Below are 26,341 nucleotides of genomic sequence, written 5' to 3'. Positions count from 1 at the left end.
CCTGATATGCAGCCTAGTTTGAGAACCCCTGTTATGGCTTAACACTATTAGCCTATCTTTCACTTTGTTCTGGAACACGAGTAATTACTAGCTGAAAATATAGAATCATTAAATTTTAAAACTGGAAGAACCTTTAAATCTTTTGGTGCATGAGGAAACCAAAGCTCAGGGAAGTTCAGCAAGTAGTTGGAAGATTTGAATTAAAATCCAATTCTAATGTAATATCTGAATTCTAATGTAAATATCTGAATTCTAATGTAGTGCTTTAGATGCCTCCACACATGCCAGAGTTTTATTGGATTATTAAGAAAATCTTCCGGGGCACTTGCATGGCTCAGTCGGTTGAGCATCTGACTTTTGGTTTTGGCTCAGGTCATGGTCTCATGGTTTGTGGGATCGAGCCCCGCAGCAGGACCGCTGTTCCATTCACAGCTCATGGAGACTGCTTGGGATTCTGTCTCCCTCTCTCTCTGCCCCTTCCCTACTGGTGCTTTCTCTCTCTAAATAAATAAATAAAAATAAATTAAACATTTAAACTGGCAATAAATTAAGTTTTGAAGAGAAAGAAAGAAAGAAAGAAAGAAAGAAAGAAAGAAAGAAAGAAAGAGAAAGGAAGAAAGAAAAAAGAGAAGAAAGAAAATCCTCAGGACCCACTCACCATGACATCCATGATTTCCAGAAGTCATACCTTGGATTTTTTGTGTGGGGAAGAAGCATGGCTGAAAGGTCTATGAGAATCAACTCGGATAGCCTTTCTCACATGTGTTCATTCACGCTACAATCACTTACACGGCTGTACATGGTTGTCTGTGTCCTCATGGGACTGAATCTAGAGGGTAAGAACGTCAAGTCAGCAGTTAGGCCCTGTGTCACGAGTGCTATAATAGGGGAGATCTAAGGCTCAGAGCAGCACAGGGTGATTAGTTCAACCTCAGCAGCGGAGAAAAGCTACAAAACCCTCGCAGAGTATCATTTACTTGAGCTTGGTATTTGTATTAGTTATCTATTGCCGCATTATAACCCCAAATTTAGCAGCTTTGCACAGCAAACGTTATCTCACACTTGACGGCTCAGGAATTCTGGAACTGCTTAGCTGGGTGGTTCTGGCTTAAGATCTCTCGTAAGGTTGCAGTCAAGATGTCAGCTGGGATTACAGTCATCTGAAGGCTTGACTAAGACTGGAGAATCCACTTACAAGCCGGCTCACTCACATGGCTGTTGGCAGGAGGCCTCACCTCATGGAGCTCTCCATGGGGCTGCTGCTCAAGACATGGCAGCTGGCTTCTCCCGAAGTAAGTGATCCAAGAGAAAGTAAGATGGCAGCCACAATGTCTGTTATGTCCCATCCTTAGAAGTCCTACTCCATCGTATCCACAGTATCACATGATACAGGCCAGGCCTATTCGGTGTGGGAGGGGACCGACAAGGGTGTAAACACCAGGAGGTGGAGATTACTGGGGGTCATCTTGGAGGCCAACCACCACAGTATTGAAGATGAATGGAATCTTCCAGATGGGCAAGGGAAAAGGCCTTCCAAGCACAAGAAGTAACATGCAAAGGCACAGAAATATAAATAGCAAGGCTTAGCATATGCAGGACATTGTAACTGGTTTGAAGAAAATAGGTGAGAAATGGAGATAAAGGGGAGCTTACTGAAGAAATCAAGGCCTTCTATGTCAAGGGAAGGAGTTAGGCCCTTATCCTCTCTAACTATCCAAAATTAAACAGAAACATCTAAACTTTAGCAGCCCCAAGTAAGTTCCCATCAACCTAAATTGCCTATTTATAAATTTCCAAACCGAATGTTGATGCCAACATTCTTACATTAACATAATCACTCTGGAGAGGCTTTCCCCCCCGCTGCTTCACACTTTCGTATGTGCATTTCTCTATTTCTGCATGGTCCTCCCGTCCAACAGGAGAGTATTAATTAGGAGCATGGCCTTCTGTGTCAGCTGGACCTCTGAATTTGAGTCCTGATGTCATCACTTATTAACTTGTCGGCTGATGGAAACTCTCAGGGCTTCAGCTAACTCATCTGAAAAATGCAATCATATCTACCTCAGAAGATGCTCGAGGATAGCAAATGAGATCATGCCTGCCAAGACCTCTCCTCAGTGCCTGGCACGTAGTGCTCAATAAATGTTTATTATTATCCAGCATTCCAAATGACATTTTTAAAAGTTTATTTATTTATTTTGAGTGGGGGTGGGGGCACGGAGAGAACAAGAGAGAATCCCAAGCAGGCTGCGCACTCAGCACAGAGCCCAATGCAGGGCTCGAACCCATGAACTGGGGGATAATGACCTGAGCCGAAGTCAAGAGTCAGATGCTCAACCAACTGAGCCATCCTGGCACCTCTACAAATGACATTAAAATTTTTTGTTATGTTTTTATTTATTTTTGAGAGACAGAGACAGAGACAGAGCATGATTGGGGGAGGAGCAGAGAGAGGGAGACACAGAACTGGAAGCAAGCTCCAGGTTCTGAGCTGTCAGCACAGAACCCAACGCAGGACTCGAACTCGTGAACTGTGAGATCGTTACCTGAGCCGAAGTCGGACGCTTAACTGAGCCACCCAGGCACCCCTCAAATGACATTTTAATATTCTGTTGCATCAACCGGCACCCTTTTGTTTGGGTCTGCTTAGCAGGTGCCCCCCATTGCCAGGGTTTTGAGCCATTTTTAGTTGTTTTTAGCTATAATAGTTTACATTTTTTTGTTTAAATCGGTGGGGTTTCTCTTTAAAGTTCTTTCCCTGATATTGTTTTTATCCTTTCTTTCTTTCTTTCTTTCTTTCTTTCTTTCTTTCTTTCTTTCTTTCTTTTACAAATTCTTGTGTCGAGGGCTGATTTTCGATAGATCACAGCAAGGTCCCTAATATTTTAGATGTAGAAGTTGAAGATTGGAAAGATGAAATAACTTGTCATACAAAGGTCTTCCTGCTTGTTAGCGTCAGAGCCAGGAACAGGGCCAGTCCCAGACACCCTGAGGCTTACCCTTGTGTTCTTTCTCCCCTGCCACCCAGACCGCATAGTCCCTGGAGACTTGAAGACAGGCCCTTCTTGCCTTCTCTTCTCCAGGCTGGGTGATTTGGCTCTCCCAGTGTGCCCTCTGACATCTCCTCTCCCACCCTTTCATCATCCTAGAGGCCCCTCATCAACCCACTATAATTGGAGCAGCATCCCTGCTGGTCCCCTGAGGCATGGGAGCAGACGATGACTAATGCTTTGGAGACCAGGACTCATCTCTTGGCGCCTCTGGATCTCTGTTGGTTGATGGTGTGCATTCAGATGGGGATGGGGATCCTGTCTGACTCATACCCCTCCCTCCTACCTGGAGCACTGTCTGATTTCATCACATCCACCTTTCCAGAACAGGTGGAGGGACCAGAGAGACCATTCTCTAACTTACCCCCCTGGTATGTACAAAATGAGGAAACAGGCTCAGTGACACAGGTTGACTAGTAGCAGATCTGGGACTGGGACCCAAGCCAGGACACTTCCAGTGTGATGTTGGGGAGAGGGCTTTGGAGCCAGGCAGGCCTGGGCATGAAACCCAACTGGGTGAACTTGGGCAAGAGAGTTAAATGATGGCCAATTTCCTCTTCTGTAAAATGGCAATACCCAGCTCAGGGATGTGATAAGGAGTGAATGAGATAACTAATGTAGAGTACGGAGCCCTGTGTGCAATAAATGGTAGGTAGTCAGCAGAGCACAGTGCAGTTAAGAGTTTGGGCTTTGGAATCAGAGAAACTATTCAAATCCTAGACACCCGTTCGCGAGTTGAGCTGTGTGATCTTGGACGACTTATTTAACAAGAACTAACATTAAATTTACTTGTTGCAGGCATTATGCCAAGTGCCTTAGAGATATTATCTCATGTGATGTTCACAACAATGTTATGAGATGGGTACCATCAGTATCCTGTTTTTTTTTTTTTTTTTTTCAACGTTTATTTATTTTTGGGACAGAGAGAGACAGAGCATGAACGGGGGAGGGGCAGAGAGAGAGGGAGACACAGAATCGGAAACAGGCTCCAGGCTCTGAGCCATCAGCCCAGAGCCTGATGCGGGGCTCGAACTCACGGACTGCGAGATCGTGACCTGGCTGAAGTCGGACGCTTAACCGACTGCGCCACCCAGGCGCCCCAGTATCCTGTTTTTATGACTGAAGACACTGAGGCATGAATCAATTTAGTAATTTTACCTCACCGTCCTGTATTTTCTGATTATTCTCTAGCTTAAGTTCTTTCCTGCCAAACACACCCATCTTCTTCCCTCAGTGCTGAAGAATTCTCTCCCGCTTTTGAGCTTTGGGACATGCCACAGTCTCTTAAAAACCCTCTCCCCTCTTCATCAAGTTCCGTTCCTTCCCTCCGTTCCCGTGTTGCTGGTGACTCTCCCCCTCTACAAAACCCACCCTGCAAGCCGCACTCAGGCTGCTCCAACATCTCCTCTGCCCAGTCAGCTGTCAGCGCCTGGGATCGATTCCGCAGGGTTGTTAAGTGCTCGTTGTACACACTGGTCCCTCTTCACACAAAGGACTTCACGAAGGACGAGCGTCCCCAGCAATTCAATTCAACCAACATCACACCTGCTTGTGTCACTGCTGGACCGTGTTGGGTACTGTCCTGAATGTTAAACCAGGCTGACAAATCACATACTGCTCACCCCTGCTCTATAAAAATGAAATTCAGATTCACACCCAAAATGCAGAAGTCTGAAAATATGCATAAATGTGGAATTTGGGCCAATACTCATTGGGAACACCAGTAAGTTGGTGCAACCACTTTAGAAATACTGTACAGAAGGGCACCTGCGGGGCTTAGTTGGTGGAGCATCGGACTTAAGCTCAGGTCATGATCTCACGGTTCGTGGGTTTGAGCCCCACATCGGGCTCTGTGCTGACCACGGGGAGCCTGCTTGGGATTCTGTCTCCCTCTCTCTCTGGCCCTCCCCTGTTCACGCTCTCTCTCTCAAAAATAAATAAACATTAAAAAAATACTGTACAGAGTCAGAGATGCACCTACAATCAGCAAGTCTATTCCCAGGCAAACCTGAAGAAACCCTTGCTCACGTGTATAAGGGAACACACACAAAATTATTTCTTGCAGCACATACATGTTTCTTCATAACAAAATGTATTATTTCCTAAAAAGCTCCAACTAGAGTTTTGGTGTTTTTTTTTTTTTTTTTTTTTAAGATTATTTATTTATTTTGACAGAGAGGGAGAGAGAGAGAATCCCACAAAGGCCCCAGACTATCAGCACAGAGCCCGTCTCAGGGCTCAATCTCACAACCGTGAGATCATGACCTGAGCGGAGGTCAAGATGCTTGGGGTGCCTGGGTGGCTCAGTCGGTTGAGCATCCGACTTCAGCTCAGGTCATGGTCTCGCAGTTCGTGGGTTCGAGCCCCGCGTCGGGCTCTGGGCTAACAAACAGCTCAGAGCCTGAAGCCTGCTTTGGATTCTGTCTTCTCTCTCTCTCTCTCTCTCTCCCTCCCTCCCCTGCTCATGCTCTGCCTCTGTCTCTCAAAAATAAATAAATGTTAAAAAAATTTTTTTAAAAAAGAGTCAGATGCTTAACTGACTGAGCCACCCAGGTACCCTGAGCTCCAACTAGAGTTTTAAAAAATCATGAAAGTACTGAAGTTTTTGAAATCACATTTCATTAAAAAAAATTTATTGTAGTAACATATACATAGCATGAAATTTACTCTTTTAATCACTCTTAAGTGTACAATTCTGTGGTATTAAGTGCTCTCACATCGTGCAACCTAAAAATCCTGTGTTTCTTGCAGCGCCTGGCTGGCTCAGTATGTTAAGTGTCCGACTTTGGCTCAGGTCATGATCTCATGGTTCGTAGGTTCGACCCTCTGTCGGACTCTGTGCTGACATGTCAGAGCCTGGAGCCTGCTTGGGATTCTGTGTCTTCCTCTTTCCCTGCCCCTCCCCCACTCATGCTCTGTCTCTCTCGCTCTCAATAATAATAATAATAAACATTAAAGAAAAGTGTTAAAAAACCCGTGTATATTAATGAGCACGGGTTTAAATACCTAGAAGGTAGAACCTAGTAAATCAGGAAACATCTATGTGGTTAACAAAACATTGAATAACCTGTTTTAATTTATCCTGGCATTAAACTGCCCTTTTTTTCTTGTTGACATAAAAGATATGTGCTGTTATTTTTTTTTTTTCTTCCTGATCCTTGTCCTTCTATTTCTACCCCAACTTTTTATTATGAAAAATTTCAAGGGGCGCCTGGGTGTCGCAGTCGGTTAAGCGTCCGACTTCAGCCAGGTCACGATCTCGCGGTCCGTGAGTTCGAGCCCCGCGTCAGGCTCTGGGCTGATGGCTCAGAGCCTGGAGCCTGTTTCCGATTCTGTGTCTCCCTCTCTCTCTGCCCCTCCCCCGTTCATGCTCTGTCTCTCTCTGTCCCCAAAATAAATAAACGTTGAAAAAAAAAATTAAAAAAAAAAAAAAAAGAAAAATTTCAAATAGAGGGAAAAGCTGAAATCATAGTACAGAAAAACACCTGTAGGTCCACCACCCGGGTTCCCTAATTTTGAGACTCTTGTTCATGCAGTTTATAAAATACTGCCTTCAGAGGTCTTTTGGGTTCATTCCTCGGTTTCCTGTATCCCATTCAGGACCATTCCTTTCTGGGATTCCTTTTTCGTTTTGTGTGAGTATGCATGCCTCTTTGAAAGTTCTTTGAAAGGGAAACTTGGGGTCCTTGGGGGACCTCAGATGTATGTTAATTTGGCTGGGGAGACAATTCTACATACAAATTCACTTTTTCCCTTAGAACTTTGAAGACCCCACTCTTTGGTCTTCCAGGATGCAGTACTGTTGGTAAGAGATCTGATGCCAATCTACGTCTTGATCCCTTATCTCTGGGAACTCTGGAGGCCAACTTTTATCCTCGGAGGTCAGATGCTTCACCACTATGTGCCTGGGTATGTATCTCTTTTTGGCTGAAAGGCAATTATGAATAAAGGACTTGGTTGATTAGTACAGATAGATGGATGGTGTAGGTTCCTCTGAAGCATGGGAGGTTTTTTTTCACAGAGGATCTCTTTCCTGTGTGGGAGGTCTGACTGTGGGCTCTGATAAGTGGGCAGGGCCTATCAGAAGCAAGCCTCCCTTTAGGCAATCTTGGAATCCCCGGCATTCTAAAATAAGGAGTGGAACAATGTGTTAACTGATCTGTTAGTTGCAACGGCCAGAAAACAGGCATGATCCAGCTTAAACAAAAACAATTTACTGGCTTACAGAGTTTGAAGTGGGGTTGTTGGCTATCTGCATGGTGTCAAGATGGCTGCCGACAGCCCCCTGACTCCCATCATCTTTATCTACAATCTTTATCCATGTTTGTCCACAGTCCCAGAGGAAGATCCTGGAGTGTTCTCTCCCAGGGACCGTATTATTAGACTCCAAGGAAGGGATTGACTCTGCTTGGATTCTGTATCTTAGACAGATCTTAAACCAGTCACTGTGGACAGGAGATAGGTACTGAAATTGGCCAGGACTGACCCATGGCCCACTTCTTATGCCTAGTGCAGGCCTGACATTGTGACTGTTTTCCAGAATCATGTGGGATGGCAGAAAGCAGGCAGCCCCGCAAAGGGCACAATTCCCGGCAGGTAGACCACCCATATTCTTATAAGGATTCTAGGGCATTTCGTTGCCAGATGGAGTTGCCTCTTCTTTTCCCTTCTGGGACCTCTGGCTTTTTCACTTAAGCACCCTCCCTGAGATCTCTCGTTTTGTTGGGAAATCACTTCCAGTACCTTTAGCAGATTTGAAAGCAGCCATTCATCCCTGGAAGGCATTGGCACAGCACTATCATATGAGGACATCTACCCTAAAAATCACATCATTAAATTTATAATTTTTAAAAAATGTTTATTTATTTACGTTTGAGGGGGGGCGAGCAGAGAGAGAGGGAGACAGGGAATCCCAAGCAGGCTCCATGCTGTTAGCATGGAACCTGACATGGGGCTCAAACCCATGAACCGTGAGATCATGACCTGAACCGAAACCAAAAGTCAATTGCTCAACTGTCTGAGCCACCCAGGAGCCCCTTTCCTTTTCTTTCTTTTTTTTTTTCTTACTATCGAGTGGTACATGCAAAGCAGACATCCTCCCTTCCACTCTGCACCCCACTTAATGCCAGCTCTCACTGCAGTGGAGAGGGGGTCAGAGACATGGTAGAAATCAGGAATGGAGTCAAGGTCAGGGGGGGCATGAGAGTCAGGGGTAGGTGAGGGTGTGAGAGAAAGTAAGGATTGGATATGCCTTTCAGAAGCTACTTGGTAATTTTTATTTGTTTCAAGCTTTTTTCCTTAAGTTTATTTATTTATTTTGAGAAAGAGAGAAAGCATGAGCAAGGGAGGGGCAGAGAGAGAAGGCAAGATAGAATCCCAAGCAGGCTCCAAGCTATCAGCACAGTTCTCTTCAGTCTCACCAACCGTGAGATCATGACCTGAGCTGAAATCAAGTGTCGGACCCTTAACTGACTGAGCCACCCAGGTGCCCCTGTTTGTTTCAAGTTTTTATTTAAATCCCAGTTAGTTAACATACAGAGTAATATTAGTTTCACAACTAGAGTTTGGTGATTCATCACTTACATACGATACCCAGTGCCCATCACAAGTGCCCTACTTGGTAATTTTTAATGATAATTTTTATTTTGACTGTTCTGTCATTTCAAAGTGTCCCTCATATCAAAGTGGCTTTGCCAAGCTGCCCTGCTTTGAGGCCCGGTTAGAATGAGACCCAGATAGCTGATTCCCAGGCCAATACTCTTATCAGATAGTGCACAGTCTCCTTGCAGAGAGGGGCCAGACCTCAGCAGGGCGGATTCCAGCCCCAAGCTCTGCTCTCATTTGTCCTGCGGGTTACTGCCTGAGCAGATGTTCCACCCATCCTATGTTTGGCTCCCCGCACCCCCTCCCTCTTCCTCCTGGGTTCAGATCAGGAAGGCGAGTGTGGAACAGGCAAGAGTGAGCTAGCGGGCTGCTCCTGCCCTCTGCCCCTGGTCCTCTGTCTCTCCAGCCTCCTTGTCTCCCATAAATAAGGCTGACCCAGAGGATGCCTTCACCTCCTTGTTGCACCCTGTTCAAAACTCGGGAGCTACAAGGCCTGTAGACCTCCTCTATACTGCTGCCAGTGCCTGGGAAAGCCATAGGCCACAGCCCCTGCGGCCCTTGGAGCCCTGGATAGAGCCCCTGCCTCCCCAGAGAGCAGTCCCTCCTCGCAGTAGGGTCTCAACCTTGAATTGAAATTTTTGGTTTTAATTTAGTTTCTCTTCCTTTTTTGCCCTCTTGTATTTTCCTACACACATACCCCAGCACCCCCATTCTTTAAGTAAGAGATGCTGTCTTAGTTTGGGCTGCCATAACAAAATATCATACACTGGGGGGCTTAAACAAGACACATTGACTTCTCACAGTGCCAGAGGTTCGGAAGTCCAAAATGAAGGTGCCAGCTGATTTGGTTCCTGGCCTGCAGACATCTGCCTTCTCCCTGTGTCCTCACATGACAGAAAGGGAGCCGTCTCTCTCTCTCTCTGTCTTCTCTTCCTAGAGCCACTAATCCCATCATGAGGGCCTCACACTCAGGACCCCATCTAAACCTAATTACCTCCCAGAGGCACCACTTCTCAATACCATGCCATTCCAAGTTAGGGCTTCAACATATGAATTGTGGGGGAACACAAACATTCAGTCCATAGTAGATGCTTATTGTAGAAATTTTTGACAAATACAGAAAAGTAAAACAGAAGAAGAGTACAACCTATACTACCGTGTAAAGGTAAACAGTATTTAGAAATTTCTAGCATATTCCTTAAAGTATACATATCAGGGGTGCCTGGGTGGCCCAGTCAGTTGGGCATCCAACTTCTGCTCAGGTCATGATCTCACGGCTCATGGGTTCGAACCCCATGTTGGGCTCTGTGCTGACAGCTTGGAGCTTGAAGCCTGTTTCAGATTTTGTGTCTGCCTCTCTCTCTGCCCCTCCCCCATTCACGCTCTGTCTCACTCTCTCAAAAAAAAAATTAATAAATAAACAAAAAAAAATTTAAATATATATATCATATGTACAACTCTGTATCTCATAAGCATTTTCCCATATGAAAAACTCTTTGTAAACATTTTATAATACTTACATATTCACCATTTTATTTATTTATTTATTTTGAGCCTAACCCATGGCTTGAGCTCACAACCCTGAGATCAAGAATCAGATGCTTGGGGCTCCCGGATAGCTCAGTCGGTTGGGTGTCAGACTTCAGCGCAGGTCATGACCTCACAGTCTGTGGGTTCGAGCCCGCATTGGGTTCTGTTGCTGACAGCTCAGAGCCTGGACCCTGCTTCCTATGCTGTGTCTCCCTCTCTTTCTGCCCCTACCCTGCCCACTCTCTCTCTCTCTCTCTTAAAAATAAATAAACATTAAAAAAAGAATCAGATGCTTAACTAACTGAGCCACCCAAGTACCCCTTGTATTCACCATTTTAAATGACTGAATAATATTTTATCCTACGACTATACCACAGGTTATGTGAGCAGTCTCCTGATGTTGGGTGCTGAACTTACTTTTACTTTGTGTTACTGTAAAAATTAACATTATTCCTTGTGACAGAACTCTTTTGTCTTGGCTATGGGAGTGGCTCCACAACCTACATGTGATAAAGTTACATAGAACAAAATACACACACCCAAATGAGTGCATGTAAAATAGTGAAATCTGAATAAGGTAGGGATTGCATGAATGCCAGCATCTTGACCCATGATTATATGAGCTTTTTTATTGCCGTAGACCGAACGTGTCCCGTGTCCCCTCAAAATTCGTATACTGAAACTTAATCTCCAGTGTGACGGTCGGTGTTAGAAGGTGGGGCCTTTGTGAGGTGATGAGATCAGGAGGGTGGAGCCCTTGTGAATGGGGTTAGAGAGAGATACCAGAGTTCCTTCACCCGTTCTGACATGTCTCTGCCTTGTCGAGGATACAGCGTCAAGGCAACCACCTCTGAGCCAGGGAAAGGGCCCCCACCACACCTGTAACCTGCCAGCGCCTTCAGCTTGGACTTCCCAGCCTTAGAATTGGGAGGAATAAATGTTTTTTAAACGACCCTACCTATGGTGTTTTTGTTATAGCGGCCTGAACAGACGGAGACAGTTACCGCTGGGGAAAACTAGGTGAAGGGAATAGAGACTCTCTCAATATTATTTCTTATAACTGCCTGCTAATCTAAAAATTAATTCAAGAGAAAAGGTTTTAGGGGCATCCGGCTGGCTCAATCAGTAGAGCGTGTGACTCTGGATCTCGGGGTTGTAAGTTCAAACCCCATGCTGGATGTAGAGATTACTTTAAGAAAAGTAAAGAAAAAAGAGAAGAAAAGAAAAGAGAAAAGAAAAAAGAAAAGAAGAAGCTTTTAGGAATCCACTGTAGTAGACATCTTCTTTGTGTGCATATATACATCTCAACTTCTAATTATTTCCTGTGGGTAGATTCCTATGAGAGAAATTACCAAATTTGAAAACTTGGTCGAAGATACGAACTCTCAGTCCCGGGACATAGAAGACCTATCTGCATGTCCGCAAAGGAGGAGGGGTTAGCCATACTCACAGACTGTTCTATAAACCCAGAATGCTAGTTCACTATTTACAATGAAAAGTGTGAGCGGAGGGGACCAGACTCCCTGTCATTTGGCCAGGGCTTTTGCTGCCTGTAGACCCTCCACCGGCAGAGCCAGGGGAGTTAGGTGACATGATTCAAATGTTAAAGATATCAAGCTAAGGCTTACTACACACACCTCAGAAATAGGGCTGAACCATTGCTACCAGCGACAGACAAATGGGTTCTTGGGCCAGGGGCACCCCTCCCTTAGCAGTGCTTGAATGGGGACAGCCTATATTTGCCTTCTGTGCTCCTAAGGTTGATTAACCCCTGTTCCAATTAGCACATTGTTTCTTTAGGCATATGATTCTATTCTAGCGAGTTACAGCCAAATCTTGTTGACCCCAGAGCCCTTCTGTCTCATTAAGGCACTTGTTCATAACCCCTTGTTCAGTAGACCTGGAAGCCTCTGGAAGGCTCTGGAAGGCTCTGGAAGGCTCCTATCCCCAGTGAAATTGCATGCAAAATTTTGAGTGTATGGTCAAATGTGCATTTTTCTGGAGAGAGAGTTCGTTACATTCATCAGATTTTCAGAAAAGGATATCAGCTTAATAGTGAACATCACATGGCCCCCATGTTCTAGGCCTTGTACTCAGGGTTTTACATAATCTCATGTTATCCCCACTGAGTCCAAAAATTTGTCTCAAGTTATCAGTCTGGGCATGCTAAAGAACCTCTGTTTTCAAGTGACTTTGTATATCTTTTCTCTGGTACAGTTGCTATCTGTCCTACAGGGAAGTCTTATCCACCCCCCACCCCCACCCCTACCTTTTTTATCTTCCTAAATGAAGAAAAAGTTATTGGCAACAAGCACACCCACGATCCATGCCAGACGACGCTGTGGAACAGCTTTGTTGATTCTTCCTGGAGACTGAGCACCACTGTCTGTGTCAGCATCTCTAGTTACCTGTTTTATTTTCTTATTCACCGATCCCTGTGTGCACTCGAATTAACTTGTGAGCTAGCACCTCACATCTACATCTCACCCCCCTTGCCACCTTGAATGCCATCTTCCGCTCCCCTTCCTTCCAAACGGCAGTCCCGCTGTCCGTTTACTCTCCCTTTTACTCCATCAGAGTCTAGAACCCTTAGGTTTTCTAAAGGATCATTGGGTTGCTTTTTATCAAAAGCAGTATGCATTTCGATGCTAGCTTTCCAATAGAAAGTCAGGCAAGAGGCTTTTCAACATTCACTTATACACTGAATATTCATTAATTCAGATACTGTTCTGGGCACTAGGGATATGGATAAAAATCTTGGCTTTCGCCAAGCCTAGTTTTCAGGGGAAGAGCACGGACTAAAACAAATAAACAACTGAAGATATAGTAAGTCAGATGTTTTTTGGGTTTTTTTTTTTTTTGCCTTTTTTTAAAGACGGAGAGAGTGGGGGAAGGGCAGAGAGAGAGAGGGAGAGGGAGAATCCCAAGCAGGCTCCATGCCATCAGCACAGAGCCCCACGCGGGGCTCCATGTTACAAACCATGAGATCACGACCTGAGCCGAAATCAAGAGTCAGATGCTCAACCGACTGAGCCACCCAGACACCCCAGGTCAGATGCTTTTAAGGGCTGAGAAGAGAAATAAAATAGGGGCAGGGCCTAGAGAGTGCCAGGGACAAGGCACTGCATGTTTACTTGGGGTACTCAGGGAAGGCCTCATTGAGAAGTGACAGTCAAGCAAAGGCCTCTGTGGTGTAGTAGACAAAATATGGGTTTAGGGGTCAGACGGGCCTAAGTTCAAATCCTGACTCTATACTTCTAAATGTGTGACCTTGGTCTAGACCTTAGCCTGGGCTTTAGTTTCTTTATATATAGCATGCAGATACTTACGTCTGCTCCATGAGAATGCCGTGAGATTGGAGCAAAATAAGGTATATAAAATGTCTGGCACCAAATACATGAATGGGAACCACGGTCATAGCTTTTGCTACATGACCTTGAGGGCCCATCCAGTCAGGGTTTCCTTTAGTTTTGGAGGGTCTTACTTGGGTCCAGAGTCCCAAGGCAGGGGCTGGAGACTCCTGCCTCCCTGAGTCCAGCACCAAGATGAGGTCTGAACCTTCTCTAGTGAGGATTTAGATGCAAATCCTGCCACAACAATAATGTGAACACTCCTCTCTGAAAAGAGAGGCTTTTTGTTCTCAAGGAAGACCCTCTCTCTTCCCTGCCTGACAAGGGTGTGGTCTGCAATCCTTTCTCGGATTGCAAAAACCTCCAATGATTCGACACCCTAGATCTATTTTCATCTCTCTACCACTTGTTTAAAATAAGGAGCTCATTGCTATTCTGCCCACGGCTGCGTCTAAATCATAACTGGGCTGGGAGTTGAATACATTTTTCTCTCTTCTGCTAAATACGACTTTTATCTTTCCGAGCCCACAAGCCCTCAGATGACAGTGTCTGCTTCAGCAGTCCGGGCATGGGCCCCGGGGAAACACACAGGTGAGGGACCCCCCCACCACTCCCCCAGCTCACAGCGAGCTTCCCTCCCCATGACCTGTTTGTCTCCCACTGCAAAGTCTCCCGCACCTGGAGCTAGCCAAAGCCACCTTCCAAGCTGTCACCTCCTCCTGTTTTCACCGTCCTTCGTTCCTTGGTGGGGGCGGAGGCTTTGTGAGCCTTTGAGTCTCCAAGTCTGTCCTGTGAAGGCTTGAGACTCGGCACCCTCGGGACTTCTGTCTCCCTTTTTCTGACTCCTGTTATATAGGAGGGAGAAGCTGAGCAACATGAGGAAGTTATGGAACTCCAAAACAATTCCATAAACATGATTTAAAAGAGACTTTTGACTCCGAAAAGAAATGATGTCATGCTCTAAATTCAGCCTGAAACTCGTGTTTTTCATCTCTAATCTCTCCCCATCTAAGTCTTAACTCCTCCCGCATACCTCCTTTCCCTTCAGCATTATTACCATCATCTTATAGACCATCAAATCAGCCCCACTGGGGAGGGAGGTGAGTGGCTTGGACCAGATTAGGATGTGAGGCTCCCCTGAGGACAGATGAGCCTGAAGTGCCCCTCGACTGCCTCATTATTTTAATCATTATGAATTTTTCCTTTTCAGTTAGCCCCCGTGCACTTGTGATAAACCCTTGCCCCCACCACTGCAGACATCAAGAAAAAGGGGTAAGTGTCCCTTTCTGTTGCTGGGGAGACTGAGAGTACCTGGGACCCCAGAGAGTCAAGAATACAAGATAGAGAATCAGAGCCAGCCTCTGCCTTAGCTGCAGAAATGGCCCTCTGAAAAAAAGAGTTTTTCCAGCAGTGGAGGTGGAGGGTGACGAGCCTATGACAAAATGGCAAGACAACAGCCTCTGAAGCTGGTCCGCCTCTCTTCAATCCTGAGTCTGCTATTTATTGGCTGTGTTACCCTGGACAAGTTACTTCACCTTTCCTGAGCCTCAGCTTCCCCATCTGTAGATGGGCATGATAATATTTCTCCCTGGAGATGTTGTTGTAAGGATCACGTGAGATGATACATTAAAAAGTGCCTAGCACAGCGTGTGACAAATGGTAGCCGTAATCACCAAAAGCCCACAGTGTGCGGACCCTGTGCCGGTCACCGGAAATAGTTACATGAATACGGCAGATATTTCGTCTTTGGGGAGTTGATTGTCCTGTGGATAGAACAGGCGAGCTAATGTTTACCGCACAGCACGATGGGAGTGGCGCTGTCTGCGCGGTGAATAGAGCTCCCCCGTGTCTGCAGGTGACATTAATTGTGCGAGAGCAGAAACTGAACCCATAACCTTACTAATGGAAATGGAAAAAAAGTAATGATAATAGCAAGTCACAACTGGCCATTTCCAGGCAGAGGGTGTAAAATCACAGTCACGGTAGCCAGTGACTTCTTTGTCTCCTCTGCAAGTCTTTACAATATCTGGTGATGAATAACTGAAGAGGTGAGTGTGGCTTTTCTAGGGCCTTAATAAAAGTAACTGTCCCCCTGGGGCGCCTGGGTGGCGCAGTCGGTTAAGCGTCCGACTTCAGCCAGGTCACGATCTCGCGGTCCGTGAGTTCGAGCCCCGCGTCGGGCTCTGGGCTGATGGCTCAGAGGCTGGAGCCTGTTTCCGATTCTGTGTCTCCCTCTCTCTCTGCCCCTCCCCCGTTCATGCTCTGTCTCTCTCTGTCCCCAAAAAATAAATAAACGTTGAAAAAAAAAATTAAAAAAAAGTAACTGTCCCTAAGGCCCCGTGCATACCAGCTCCTACTCCGATGAAGCCCGGCAGAGCCAGAACTGGTATGGGCTCCCCACCCACCTTTTAGAGGGGAAAACAAGTAACAAAATGGCCAAATCGTGCTTTGGAAAGAGGCTGCTGGCTAGAACCCGGTGAATCTAGTAAGCAGATCACCAGGGTGCCTGGCTGGCTTCGTCCACGGAGGATGTGACTCTCAATCTCGGGGTGACTCTCGATCTCGGGGTTGTGAGTTCCAGCCCTGTGGTGGGTATGGCAATTACTTAAAAATAACTAAATAAAGTGATCTCAAAATAAGCAGGTCATTTGTATGAGGTCAAGGAATTTAGGAAAATGCCTTTTTGCAGGTTTAGGTTAAAGTGGAACCCTCTACTCTGTCCTTCCATCGATTGACTGTAGGACATGGCAGGAGAGGTGGGAATGATATGACAGAAGGCAGTTTGCCCTGTCGCTGTGCCAGTGACCTCCACCCATACATAGAACTCCATCTGAGGGAATGTCCTTGCATGGGTTCAGACTTGAGGCCTTGTCCACTCTTCTTTGCCATGTTATTTTTGTCTTTCCCCCTCACATGGGTATGATACCTCAACAGAGTATAAATTCTCTTCAGTTCTGGAAACCCACAGATTCTACAATAGCCCTGTGAAGCTAGCACCTGTCAAACGAGGGGCGCCTGGGTGGCTCAGTCGGTTGAGTGTCCGAGTTCGGTTCAGGTCATGATCTCATGGTTTGTGGGTTTAAGCCCCACGTTGGGCTCTGTGCTGTCAGCTCAGAGCCTAGAGCCTGCTTTGGATTCTGTATCTCCCTCTCTCTCTGCCCCTCCCCTGCTAGCTCTCTGTCCCTCAAAAATGAATTAAAACATTTAAAAAAAAGAAAAAAGAAAAAGTAAATGACTTACGCAAGATTAAACAGCTAAAAAGTGGAAATCCCAAATCTGGAACCCAACTCTGCTGGCTGTGAGTCCAGTGCTTCCATGGTTCTAGATGTCTCCTTCCCGGGGGCCATGGATTTGGTCTTCTTCTAAGAAGGAGAGGGTCCCCCAGAGGGCTGAAGATCCACGGCCGTAAAGCTCTCTTCCTTTTCCCGATACCCCCTCCCATGTGGGAGGTCACAGGGACATCAGGAAGCCAATGGTGTGGGTAGATGAACCCCAGCTTCAGATCAGAGTCAGGAGGTCAGCTCTTCTCCAGCTCTGAGCCATCTCTCTTGTGACCTTGAGCAGGTCACTGCACTCTTCAGAGTCTTGGGGTCCTTCTCTACTGTGGGGAGCCATAGCCCTCTCCCTGTCCACTTCTTGGGTATGATGAGACTCAAAGTAACAAGTGACCTTAGAAATGCTTTGAGGGGGCCTGGGTGGCTCAGTCGGTTAAACGTCTGACTCTTGGTCTCCTCTCAGGTCATGATCTCATGGTTTCGGGAGTTCAAGCCCCATGTCTGGCTCTGCAGTGGCAGCTGGGAGCCTACTTGAGATTCTCTCTCTCTCTCTCTCTCTCTCCTTCTCTCTCTGCTCCTCCCCTGCTCTCATGTCTCTGTCTCTCTCAAAATAAATGAATAAACTTTAAAAATTTCTTTTTTGGAAAAAAAAAAAAAAAGAAAGAAATGCTTTGAGAGTATTAAAAGCACGGTAACAAATGCCAGGCATGATTCTGAACATCTTCATGCAAAAAATGAGGTGTTCTTTCCCATTGTTACTTTTCATGCATTCACTCAGTGCTAGAAAAAATGTTTATAGACTACTTCCCCGTGCCAGATACTGCACTAAGTACTGAGGACCCAAGGAAATCTCCAGGCTTTGAGGAATTCAAAGGGAGAAGAGACAGACGTAAACAAAGAATTATGGCATAGACGTGAGGACCTTATTTTATTTTTTTAACTTTTATTTTTTTAATGTATGTTTATTTTTGAGAGAGAGAGAGACAGAGAGACAGAGCATGAGCAGGGGAGGGGCAGAGAGAGAGGGAGACACAGAATCTGAAGCAGGTTCCAGGCTCGGAGCTGTCAGCACAGAGCCTGACGCGGGGCTTGAACTCACAGACTGCGAGATCATGACCGGAGCCGAAGTCGGACGCTCAACCGACTGAACCACCCAGGCGCCTCTAGACACGAGGACTTTAAACTGAAGTCCACAGTCGAGGAGACCTCTCAGTGAGGGGTCCTAAGGTGCTGTGGAATCCAGAAAGGGGTGTGGTGAGTAACATTTGGAACCAGAGGAGGCCCCACAGAAGGCAGATGAGTAGGAAGGTGATGGGGGTGTGTGCGGAGGGGGAGGGGCAGCGAGCAGAAATAACGGGATGATGTGCGAGAAGAGTATGTGAGTAGTTTAGCACGGTTGGAGCAGGGGCTGTTTGAGGAAGTGTGGTAGCTATTTCTCACTGTTGCAGTGGGGCCTAGGAGTCGCCTTGGGGTTGCCTCTGTGGCGTGTTCAGCTGGTTGTGTCACTGTGTATTAGGTTGCCTTTCCGGGTTACAAGAAGCCCATGTAAATGAAATTCAGTGACGGAATTTTGTTACCAGGTTCCACTGGAGGAGGAGAGGTTTTTGGTTGCTGTTTTCTACTGTCTCAGCTACTGGACATGCCCAGGATCCCTGGCTTCCAAGTCAGTGCAGTGCTGTTCAGGTTACAGCCCGAGCTGTTGGGTCCCATGAGCACCTAGTGTCGGTGGTTCCTAGGAGAAGGAGGCTGGTTGTGCTGGTCTGCTGCTGCGGGCATAACTCGCCTCCTTACGCAGGGCTTTCAGCCAAGCCACCATGGCGGGAGTTGGTTTCCATTGGGCTCAGCATATACCAGGCCATCTGGTCACCATCCACTATCACCTTGTACAGAGAGAACTCCACAGGACACCTTCCTCAGATCGGGCTGTGAATAGGGCAGGTAACTTAGCTCTCCAGAATTCATCTCGTGGATGGCATTTAATCTGCACAGACTGTGTTATTTCTTCACGGAGTCCTTTCCAGTTGGGACCTTAGGGTCCAAAGTTACCATTTCATGATTTTTTTTTTTTTCTTTAATTTATCCTGCTCTTGACCCGTTTTCCCCTATGAAGACCTGTGTGGATTTCTCCCTTGAACAGAAGGTGTTGGAGCTGAGGAGGAAGCTTTAGAGATCACAGTCCAACTTACTTCACAGATGGAGAGAGTGGGGCCCAGAAAAGGCAATAGACTTGCTCAGAGTTGTACAGCAAGTTAGCTGCAGGGTTAGGCCCAGAACCAGGTCTTCTGACTCGAGTCAGATTTTTTTGGTTGGTATATAAAGGTGCTTCCGTGCTATTGAAGTGTTCGTCAACCCATCTGCTGCATACAAGGCAATATGCCATATCCTGGGGAGAGACCGCTGTATAATCCCTGTCCTCTAGGAAGCTCACAGGCAGGCCAGCAGAGCACAGTGCAAATGGAAAAAGATAGCTGTTTGATTTTAAATGGCCCTGGGGGAAGCCAATATAGTTAGGCAAATTTTACTATATCCAAGGGAGAGATCTGGAAAGCTCTGAGTACCTGCCGAACCCTCCATGAACTTCTGAGAGAGGTGGTCATCAAGATATTTTGCTTCAAAAAGAAAAGAAAAAAAAGATTTCAGTCTTGTGAGAACCAGACAGGTCACAGCGGAACTTCTGGACCAGCCATAGGCTAGCAGAGAGTGGCAAGGAGCCTGAGGGAATGAACAGGAAAAAGATTAGGAACCTCATTACCAGCGAACCTGTTCCCTAAGCCCTCTGTTCTTACAGACCCGTACTAGCAGCCCAGAGCAGCTAGGGAGCGGGACGGGGGTCTCTGAAACACGAATCACCAGTGATTATAAGGCCATCGGGCAGGAGGCTGCGTGTCTTTCCTCTAAGTGGGACAGGTTTTATAAAGGACGCGTGGAGTAGTTTTTCTGGCTGGCCCAGTGTCCTTCCCATGCGATGGCTAGGGGATGCTGCCATGAGAGGATCCTGGGAGGGGCAAAAGATTGGCTTGCAGAAAGACAAGTTAAAACCCTGCTCCAAGGGAAGCTCCAGAGCCTGGACCCTGGCAAATTAGTCTTTTGGCCTGGTTGCCATGGAGACAGACAGGCAGCAGCTGCGCTGGGAAAGGGAACAGCAGCCTCACCAGCATCTAGGATTCTGAGACAGCCATGGAGGGGGAGGGGGCTCGACACCGCCCTTTCTTCCCCAGATACAGAGGCTCCTGTCTGCCACTGAAGCGCCCAGACTCACAGGATCTGGTGAGTTGCCACGGTCATAAAAGGAGACAAGGCGGTGCTGGCTCCTGAGACGCCGCTTTTCTGGCTTCTAGGCCAGTGCCCTCCCGCTGCACCATTTGTCTCCTGCTCAGCTTTTGGAGCAAACAGATCTTCCAGTGCTGAGCTCCTGGGCTCCGGAGGGTTTCCAAGCCTCCCTCCTTGGAGGGGATAAGTCATTAGAGGTGAAGCCCAGAGTGTTGGCCACCCGAGGCCAATTTGGCCCCATGCTCTGTCACAGTCTTTCTGGAAAACCTGGCAGAGGCTGTCTGGGGATGGGACCAGCCATTGTCTGGGAAAGGAGCTTGAAGCCGAGCCTGGAGGGAACTCGGCAAATGATGGGGTTTATTGTTCCCTCATTTGATGCTACACTGATATCATTAATTTATGGCTCCAAGCCCTGTCCTCCCTGCCCTGGTGGAAACAGTCCTCGGCTCTCCCTTCCTATGGGTTATCTCTGGAAATTGGAGGTGGGAGAGAAGGGGCCTGGGATCCAGGTCGCCTGAGTCCACTTTCCCAGCAAAGCTGCCAGAAGGTTGTGTCGCTGCGTCTCCGTTTCCTCCTCTTAGGTAAGAGGAGAAATGAGCAGGGTATTGTCTGGGGCTTTGAGTGCCTGGGCGGTGCACGTGACCAGGGTGGTTACCTAAGAGAGCAGAGCCCTAGAACAGGGACAGCGGAGCTGGAGAAATCCAGGGGCTACTGCCGATCAGACAGGGCTTTCAGTGTTGCTGTTTTAATTATGAAGGTAGCCCACGTGTGGGTGTAAAGAAAAAATCAGCACATAAAGTATATAAAGTCAATTGAGAAGATCACCCATCGCTTCAAGCGCCAATACGTCACTCCTGCTGAAAACTGCTGGTGATTTTATTGTGTATTTTTTAGAGCTTTTTCTATGTGTATTGCTTCCCCCCTATATTATGTTTTAATTACACGAGTGATTTACAGGAACAGGTGTTTATAAAAGACACAAATGCCACAGATAAACGTAGAGTCCAAAGCATATTCCCTTCCCCAAGGACAACTTTTGGTAAACTTTAGCATCCTTCATGCATGTATGTACCAACAGCACAAACACAGAGTTTCAGCTTTTCTTCCTTTCAAAAAAATGCAATCATAACATCCATATTCTTCTGCAAGTTGCCTTTCCTGCTACAATAACATGTTACCCTGTAGATTTTTCCACGTTTCATATTCTCCATTATGGATGTTCTGTGCTTATTAAGTGGTCTCCTCTGATAGACACTTGCGTTGTTTATAATCTTTTGTTATTAATATTATGCTTTGTGCATTTGTGCACCTATTGATGTAGGGTTCATTTCTAGAGGTAGAATTGTTAGGTTAATGTGTTAGTTTATCTTTAATTTTTCTAAATACTGTGGGGATTTATTTTTAAGGTGTTTTTTTTTTTAATTATCCAAGAATGCTCATTGCAAAAAAAGTGGAAAAGTATAGAAAGCCATTTAGAGAGAAAACATCACTCACAGTCCCTCTACTCATTTGCCACAATTGCCTGCTTTTTGGCATGTTTGCTTCCAATCAGTTTCTGTGTCTTACTATTGTTACAGTGACCAGATCAGATCATACTGCAGAGATAATTTTCTATCCGGCATTTTTTTACCTAATGTTACAAACATTCTCCTGTGTCGGTAACATATTTTTGTCAGCATCCTTTTTTTATGATTTCATGATGGACATTACATGTACATACTGTAATTTTCTTAGCTCTTCCTCTATTGTTGGGCTTTTCAGTTGCCTACATATTTTTCACTGTAACACTTCAGTGAATATCTTTTTGTACAAATCTTTGAAATGCAATGATTTCCTTAAGCTAGATTCCCAAAAGGAAAATTACTGGGTCCAGAGGAAGGATGTTAATGAATCTATTTTCAAGTGGAATTTTGAATTGCTAATATTCATACATGGAACAAAGGTCCAAAGGTACTAAAAGTTAGACAATGAAAAAAAGTCTTTATTCTACTTGGTCCCCCCAGCTGTGGTGTTCCCCCGAAGGTGGTTTGTTGTGTATCTTTCTTAGGAAAAAAAAAATATATATATATATATATATATATGCATATACACAGACACGTATTATACATACACGTGTATACACACATGTATACATACATATATATTCCTTTTTCATTTAGAAATAGCATATCAGAGCTATACTTTTATACTTTTCTCTCTTCATTTAATATTGACGATTGTTCCATATATAAAAAGGAGAACTGCCTCATTTTCTGAAAATATTGCATAGAATTTCTTTAAATGGATGTGCCACAATTAATTCTATTGAAATGGTTTTAGGTTAGTTCCCAGCTTTTGCTATGGGAGCTGTGCCGTAATGAATGTCCTTACATATACACACCATTTTCACCACGTGCCAGCACATCCATCAATAGAATAGATTCCTTTGAGTGGAATTGCTGGGTCCCTGGAAATGTGCATTTGACATATATCGCCAGCTGGTGCTGTCTCCCTAGAAGATGCCTATTTCCTCATTAAAGGGCAAGGACAGTTCTTCAAGCTCTTGATCCAAATGGCCAAACTACTTTCCAGAAACGTGTTACCTATTTGCTCTCTTGCCAGCCATACATCAGCCCTCCACGCCCTCCTCCCACTGAGTAAAAATAGCATGCTGATGTTTGCAATGTCTGTGCTCCATTGTCATTTTTGCCAAAAGGATCTGTGAAAGACTAGCAAGAGTGAGCAAATAGTTCATTTTTAAAACTTGTTTAAAGTGGATGGGTTTATGTGGTAGTTTTTAGGAAACAATAAAGCATCATGCAATTATGAATTGACTATTACGAAAAACATTCTAATTTGCTTGGGGGGGGGGGACTTGTATAACCAAAACAAATTTTAAAACACAGGATCTGGGAGAGTTTCCTAATCCCACTCTATATGTGTGACCTGGGGAAATTGCTTATCATCTCTAAGACTAAGGTCTTAGAGTCATCTGGAGGAGGAAATGGGATAATGCACTCAGCACAGTGCTTGGCATCTGACAAGGGCTCACAACGTGGTAGCCAAGAAGAAAAGTTTGCTAAGGAAAAAACACCAATCTTCCAAGTAATGCCAACTGTGAGAGGAGGGAGCCTTCCAGGCTCTGAAAAGGAGGCTGGGCGGTGCCAGCTTTGTTCTTTCCCGCAAATTCTTCCTCTGGTCTTTCCTGCCTTGAAGAGGAAAAAGGGAAATCTGGCCACAGGCCCCTGGGGAGGCACACCTCACACTAGCACTATCTCTTCAGAGGGGCTGGGATCTGGGACCTCACCCAGATTGCCCTTGTGCACCTCGGAGGTCCGTGCATCCTCCACGGGGGTCCCTGCCGCAGCCGGATCGGAGCCCGGGAAGTGAGAAGTGCTGACCCAGCCTTGCATTTCTTACTCCGAGCTAACGGCAGGCGGTGGCTGCCTATGCCTCCGGGGGTCCAGCGTCTCAGAGCTGCCCCGGTGGGCGCGGCTGCGTGCTCGATGGCTTGGGAGGTCCTTGGGACTTGTCAGTGCCGTTCTCTGCAGCGCGCTCGCTCCGTTCCAGCCAGTCAGGCGCTGCCTGCAGGGCCCGGCCAGTGCCAGCCCACCCTCAAGGTGCTGCAAGTGGCAGGGAGGGGTCGCTGGGGCTCGTGCTGGGTGCCGCGTGCCGCGGTCTGCTGGGCGAGCCTGGGATGCGGGGCTGCCTTCGTGGGCTCCGCACCTGCCCAAGTCCCGGGAGGCTTGGCCTCCCCCTCCCCCGCCCCTCCTCCCCGAGCAGGGCTGCTGCACTGAAAAATCAGCTGCTAGAGACGCCATTTCTGTCCCCACCCTTGTCTGGGCTGGAAGAGCCAATCACTGTCGTCGTGCGGAGCTGCAGGTAGAAACTTCCCCGCGTGGGAGAGCAGATCCGTGCCGCACAGTGAAGCCATTTTCTGGGAGGATTTGGAGTCATTTCCACTCACAGCATAGTCGCCATGCTGGAGAATTTTAGCCATTCCCTCCCCACCCGCCTCCTTACACCAGCCTCTCCTTGATTTTCCGGGGAGAAGTGACAGTGACGATGCTGTGTGGTGAAAAGACTGAACTCCGTGGAACCAGGGGGAGTGTGGGGTCGGGTCTTGGCCCTGAACCGTAACCTGCACTCTGACCAGAAGAAAGCAATACAGCCCCAGGCCTGTCTTCTCGTCTATAAACATAAAGTTAGACCATGTCAAGTATTGGTGAGGCTGTGGGGAAGCGCGTTTGTACCCTGTGCTCTAACAATTCTATTTCTTGGTTTCTACGCTAGAGAAATACTTCCACGGGGTGTGTTGGGCAAGCTGTCCATTGCAGGATCATATCTAATAACAAAGCACTGAAAACCATTCAATGACCATCAGTAAGGAAAGTATAAATAAAACAGTCTATTTTCATAATCAGTCACTAGATTGCAGTTGGAAGGAATACATTGGATCTATATATTCAGGGACATGGGCAGAGCTCTAAGATATTAAGGCAGAAAGTTGCAGAATAATGCATACAACATAATACCATTTTGCAACATATCAAACACAATTGTGGTATATTCAAACATATATAATGCATTAAAAAAAAAAATAAAAAGATACACGCCCAGCTCAAAAGAGTGGCTTTCTTTGGGGAGAGGGGCAAGGAGCTGGGAGAGCCAGTGGAGGTGAAAGGGAACTTTAGCTTTCCTTGTAACATTCTAATTTTTCCTTTTAAAAAAAAATGACAGTGCATTCATATATTGCCTAAGGAATTTAAAACTATGTAGTCATAAAGAAAACACTGAAAACAAATATGTCAAAATGTAAACAATGGTCAATTCCAGGTGATGGGGAATGGGAGTAATTTTGGGGGTTTGTTTTAGTTGTAAAAATTCAGGGAAGGGGTTGAAGAGTGACTGTGTGACCCCTCAAATCCCTCAGGTCAGAGACTCTGCGATCTTGTGATTCTAGGTCAGCATCCCTAAAGTCCTGGTCCCACCCTGAAGGGTTTTCAGGGGCTCTGGTGCTCCTGCCCCGCCCGTTCCCAGGCATGGGATCCACTCTCACCTGAAGGCTGGAGCCAGGGCCGAACACTGGCAGTTCACTGCCCTACAGGACTTACTCTCTCATCTGGACATTTCGTTGCCCTGTTTCCTCTAGAGGCAAATTCTCTCCCATAGCCCTCAGAAGGAGCCAACCCTGCCATCACCTTGATTCCAGACTTCTAAGTCCCAGAACTGTGAGACTGCCATTTAAGCCTCCACCCAGCCTGTGGCTCTTCGGTAAGGCAGGTCCCAGGGAAGTAGTAGACCCCACCCATCCTGATTAGCTGGAGGCTGCACTCTCCGGGGACCTGAGTTGGCAGGTGCCCATGCGGGGAGTGGATTTGAGGCAGGGGCAGGAGGAAGACCAAGGAGGAGGAGGCTGCTGTGGGGTCGGCCAAAGCCCGGCAGTGCTGATACTTACTAATCGATGCAAGAGCTTAGCAATAAGCCCGTGAAGGTCTATAAATCAAGCCGAGCTCCAGTAATGCATCAGCTTGTCTTCCCCTTGTGTATTTTCTCTTGCGCAGCATCCCACCCTCCTCCTGACACCTCAGCCACCCCCACCTCCCGGGCTGGAATTCTACCCGGTCTTCACTTTCACCCGCCTTTCAATGGGTGTGATTGCAGCAGGCTTGATTTCAACTTCCTGTGACAGCTGTAACCTCTGTTCTCACTGAATTGCTAAGACTGCTGATAAATGCCAACTGCTTGGAAGTTTTGTAAGTAACCGGGAACATGTTCCCATGCCAGGCCATGGAGAAATGGGCTATGGAATGGTCCAGAAATTCAATGAATTAAAAGTAACTAGTAACTCCCCTCTGTCTTTAGGTCTACCAATGCCCATTCAAGAAAAACACTAGATCTGGGTGGCCCAGTCGGTTAGGCTTCCAACTTTGGCTCAGGTCATGATCTCACAGCTCGTGAGTTCGAGCCCCACGTCAGGCTCTTGTGCTGACAGCTCAGAGCCTGGAGCCTGCTTTGAGTTCTGTGCCTCCCTCTCTCTCAGCCCCTCCTCTGCTCGTGCTCTGTCTCTCAAAAATGAATAAACGTTTAAAATATTTTTTTTAATTTAAGAAAAAAGGAAAAGACTAGATCTTATGAAATGAAAGCCATCCTCCTGGCCCCATGTGGGAGGAACAGTCCCTTTACTTGTCGGAAGCCCCAAAAGCCCAACAGAGAGCCAGTGTGCTCACCATCCCCACATCATCTTTCTTGCTCATCTTTTGATTGTTTGGGAAAAGGTTGG

General features: G+C 46.5%; 1 protein-coding gene across 4 annotated transcripts in view; it reads left to right on the top strand.

Annotated features, from left to right (window-relative positions):
* The window catches only part of PAFAH2 (platelet activating factor acetylhydrolase 2), a 66,691-nt gene extending 40,904 nt beyond the window's left edge, over nucleotides 1-25,787 (top strand). For 3 of the 4 annotated variants that reach the window (XM_045476139.1, XM_045476138.1, XM_045476144.1), the window contains 2 exons: nucleotides 6,841-6,959; nucleotides 25,623-25,787. In XM_045476139.1, coding sequence (XP_045332095.1) covers nucleotides 6,841-6,959; nucleotides 25,623-25,772 — 269 coding nt within the window. In that variant the 3' untranslated portion in view covers nucleotides 25,773-25,787. Of the gene's footprint in view, nucleotides 1-6,840; nucleotides 6,960-12,917; nucleotides 13,019-25,622 lie in introns of those variants that run through there. The other variant, XM_045476140.1, reaches the window with a different exon arrangement.
* Nucleotides 25,788-26,341: the final 554 nt, after the last annotated feature.

Source organism: Leopardus geoffroyi, chromosome C1, assembly GCF_018350155.1.
Source record: "Leopardus geoffroyi isolate Oge1 chromosome C1, O.geoffroyi_Oge1_pat1.0, whole genome shotgun sequence".
Taxonomy (NCBI): domain Eukaryota; kingdom Metazoa; phylum Chordata; class Mammalia; order Carnivora; family Felidae; genus Leopardus; species Leopardus geoffroyi.
Note: the sequence above shows the minus strand (reverse complement) of the source record. Positions and strands in the feature narration are given on the sequence as shown.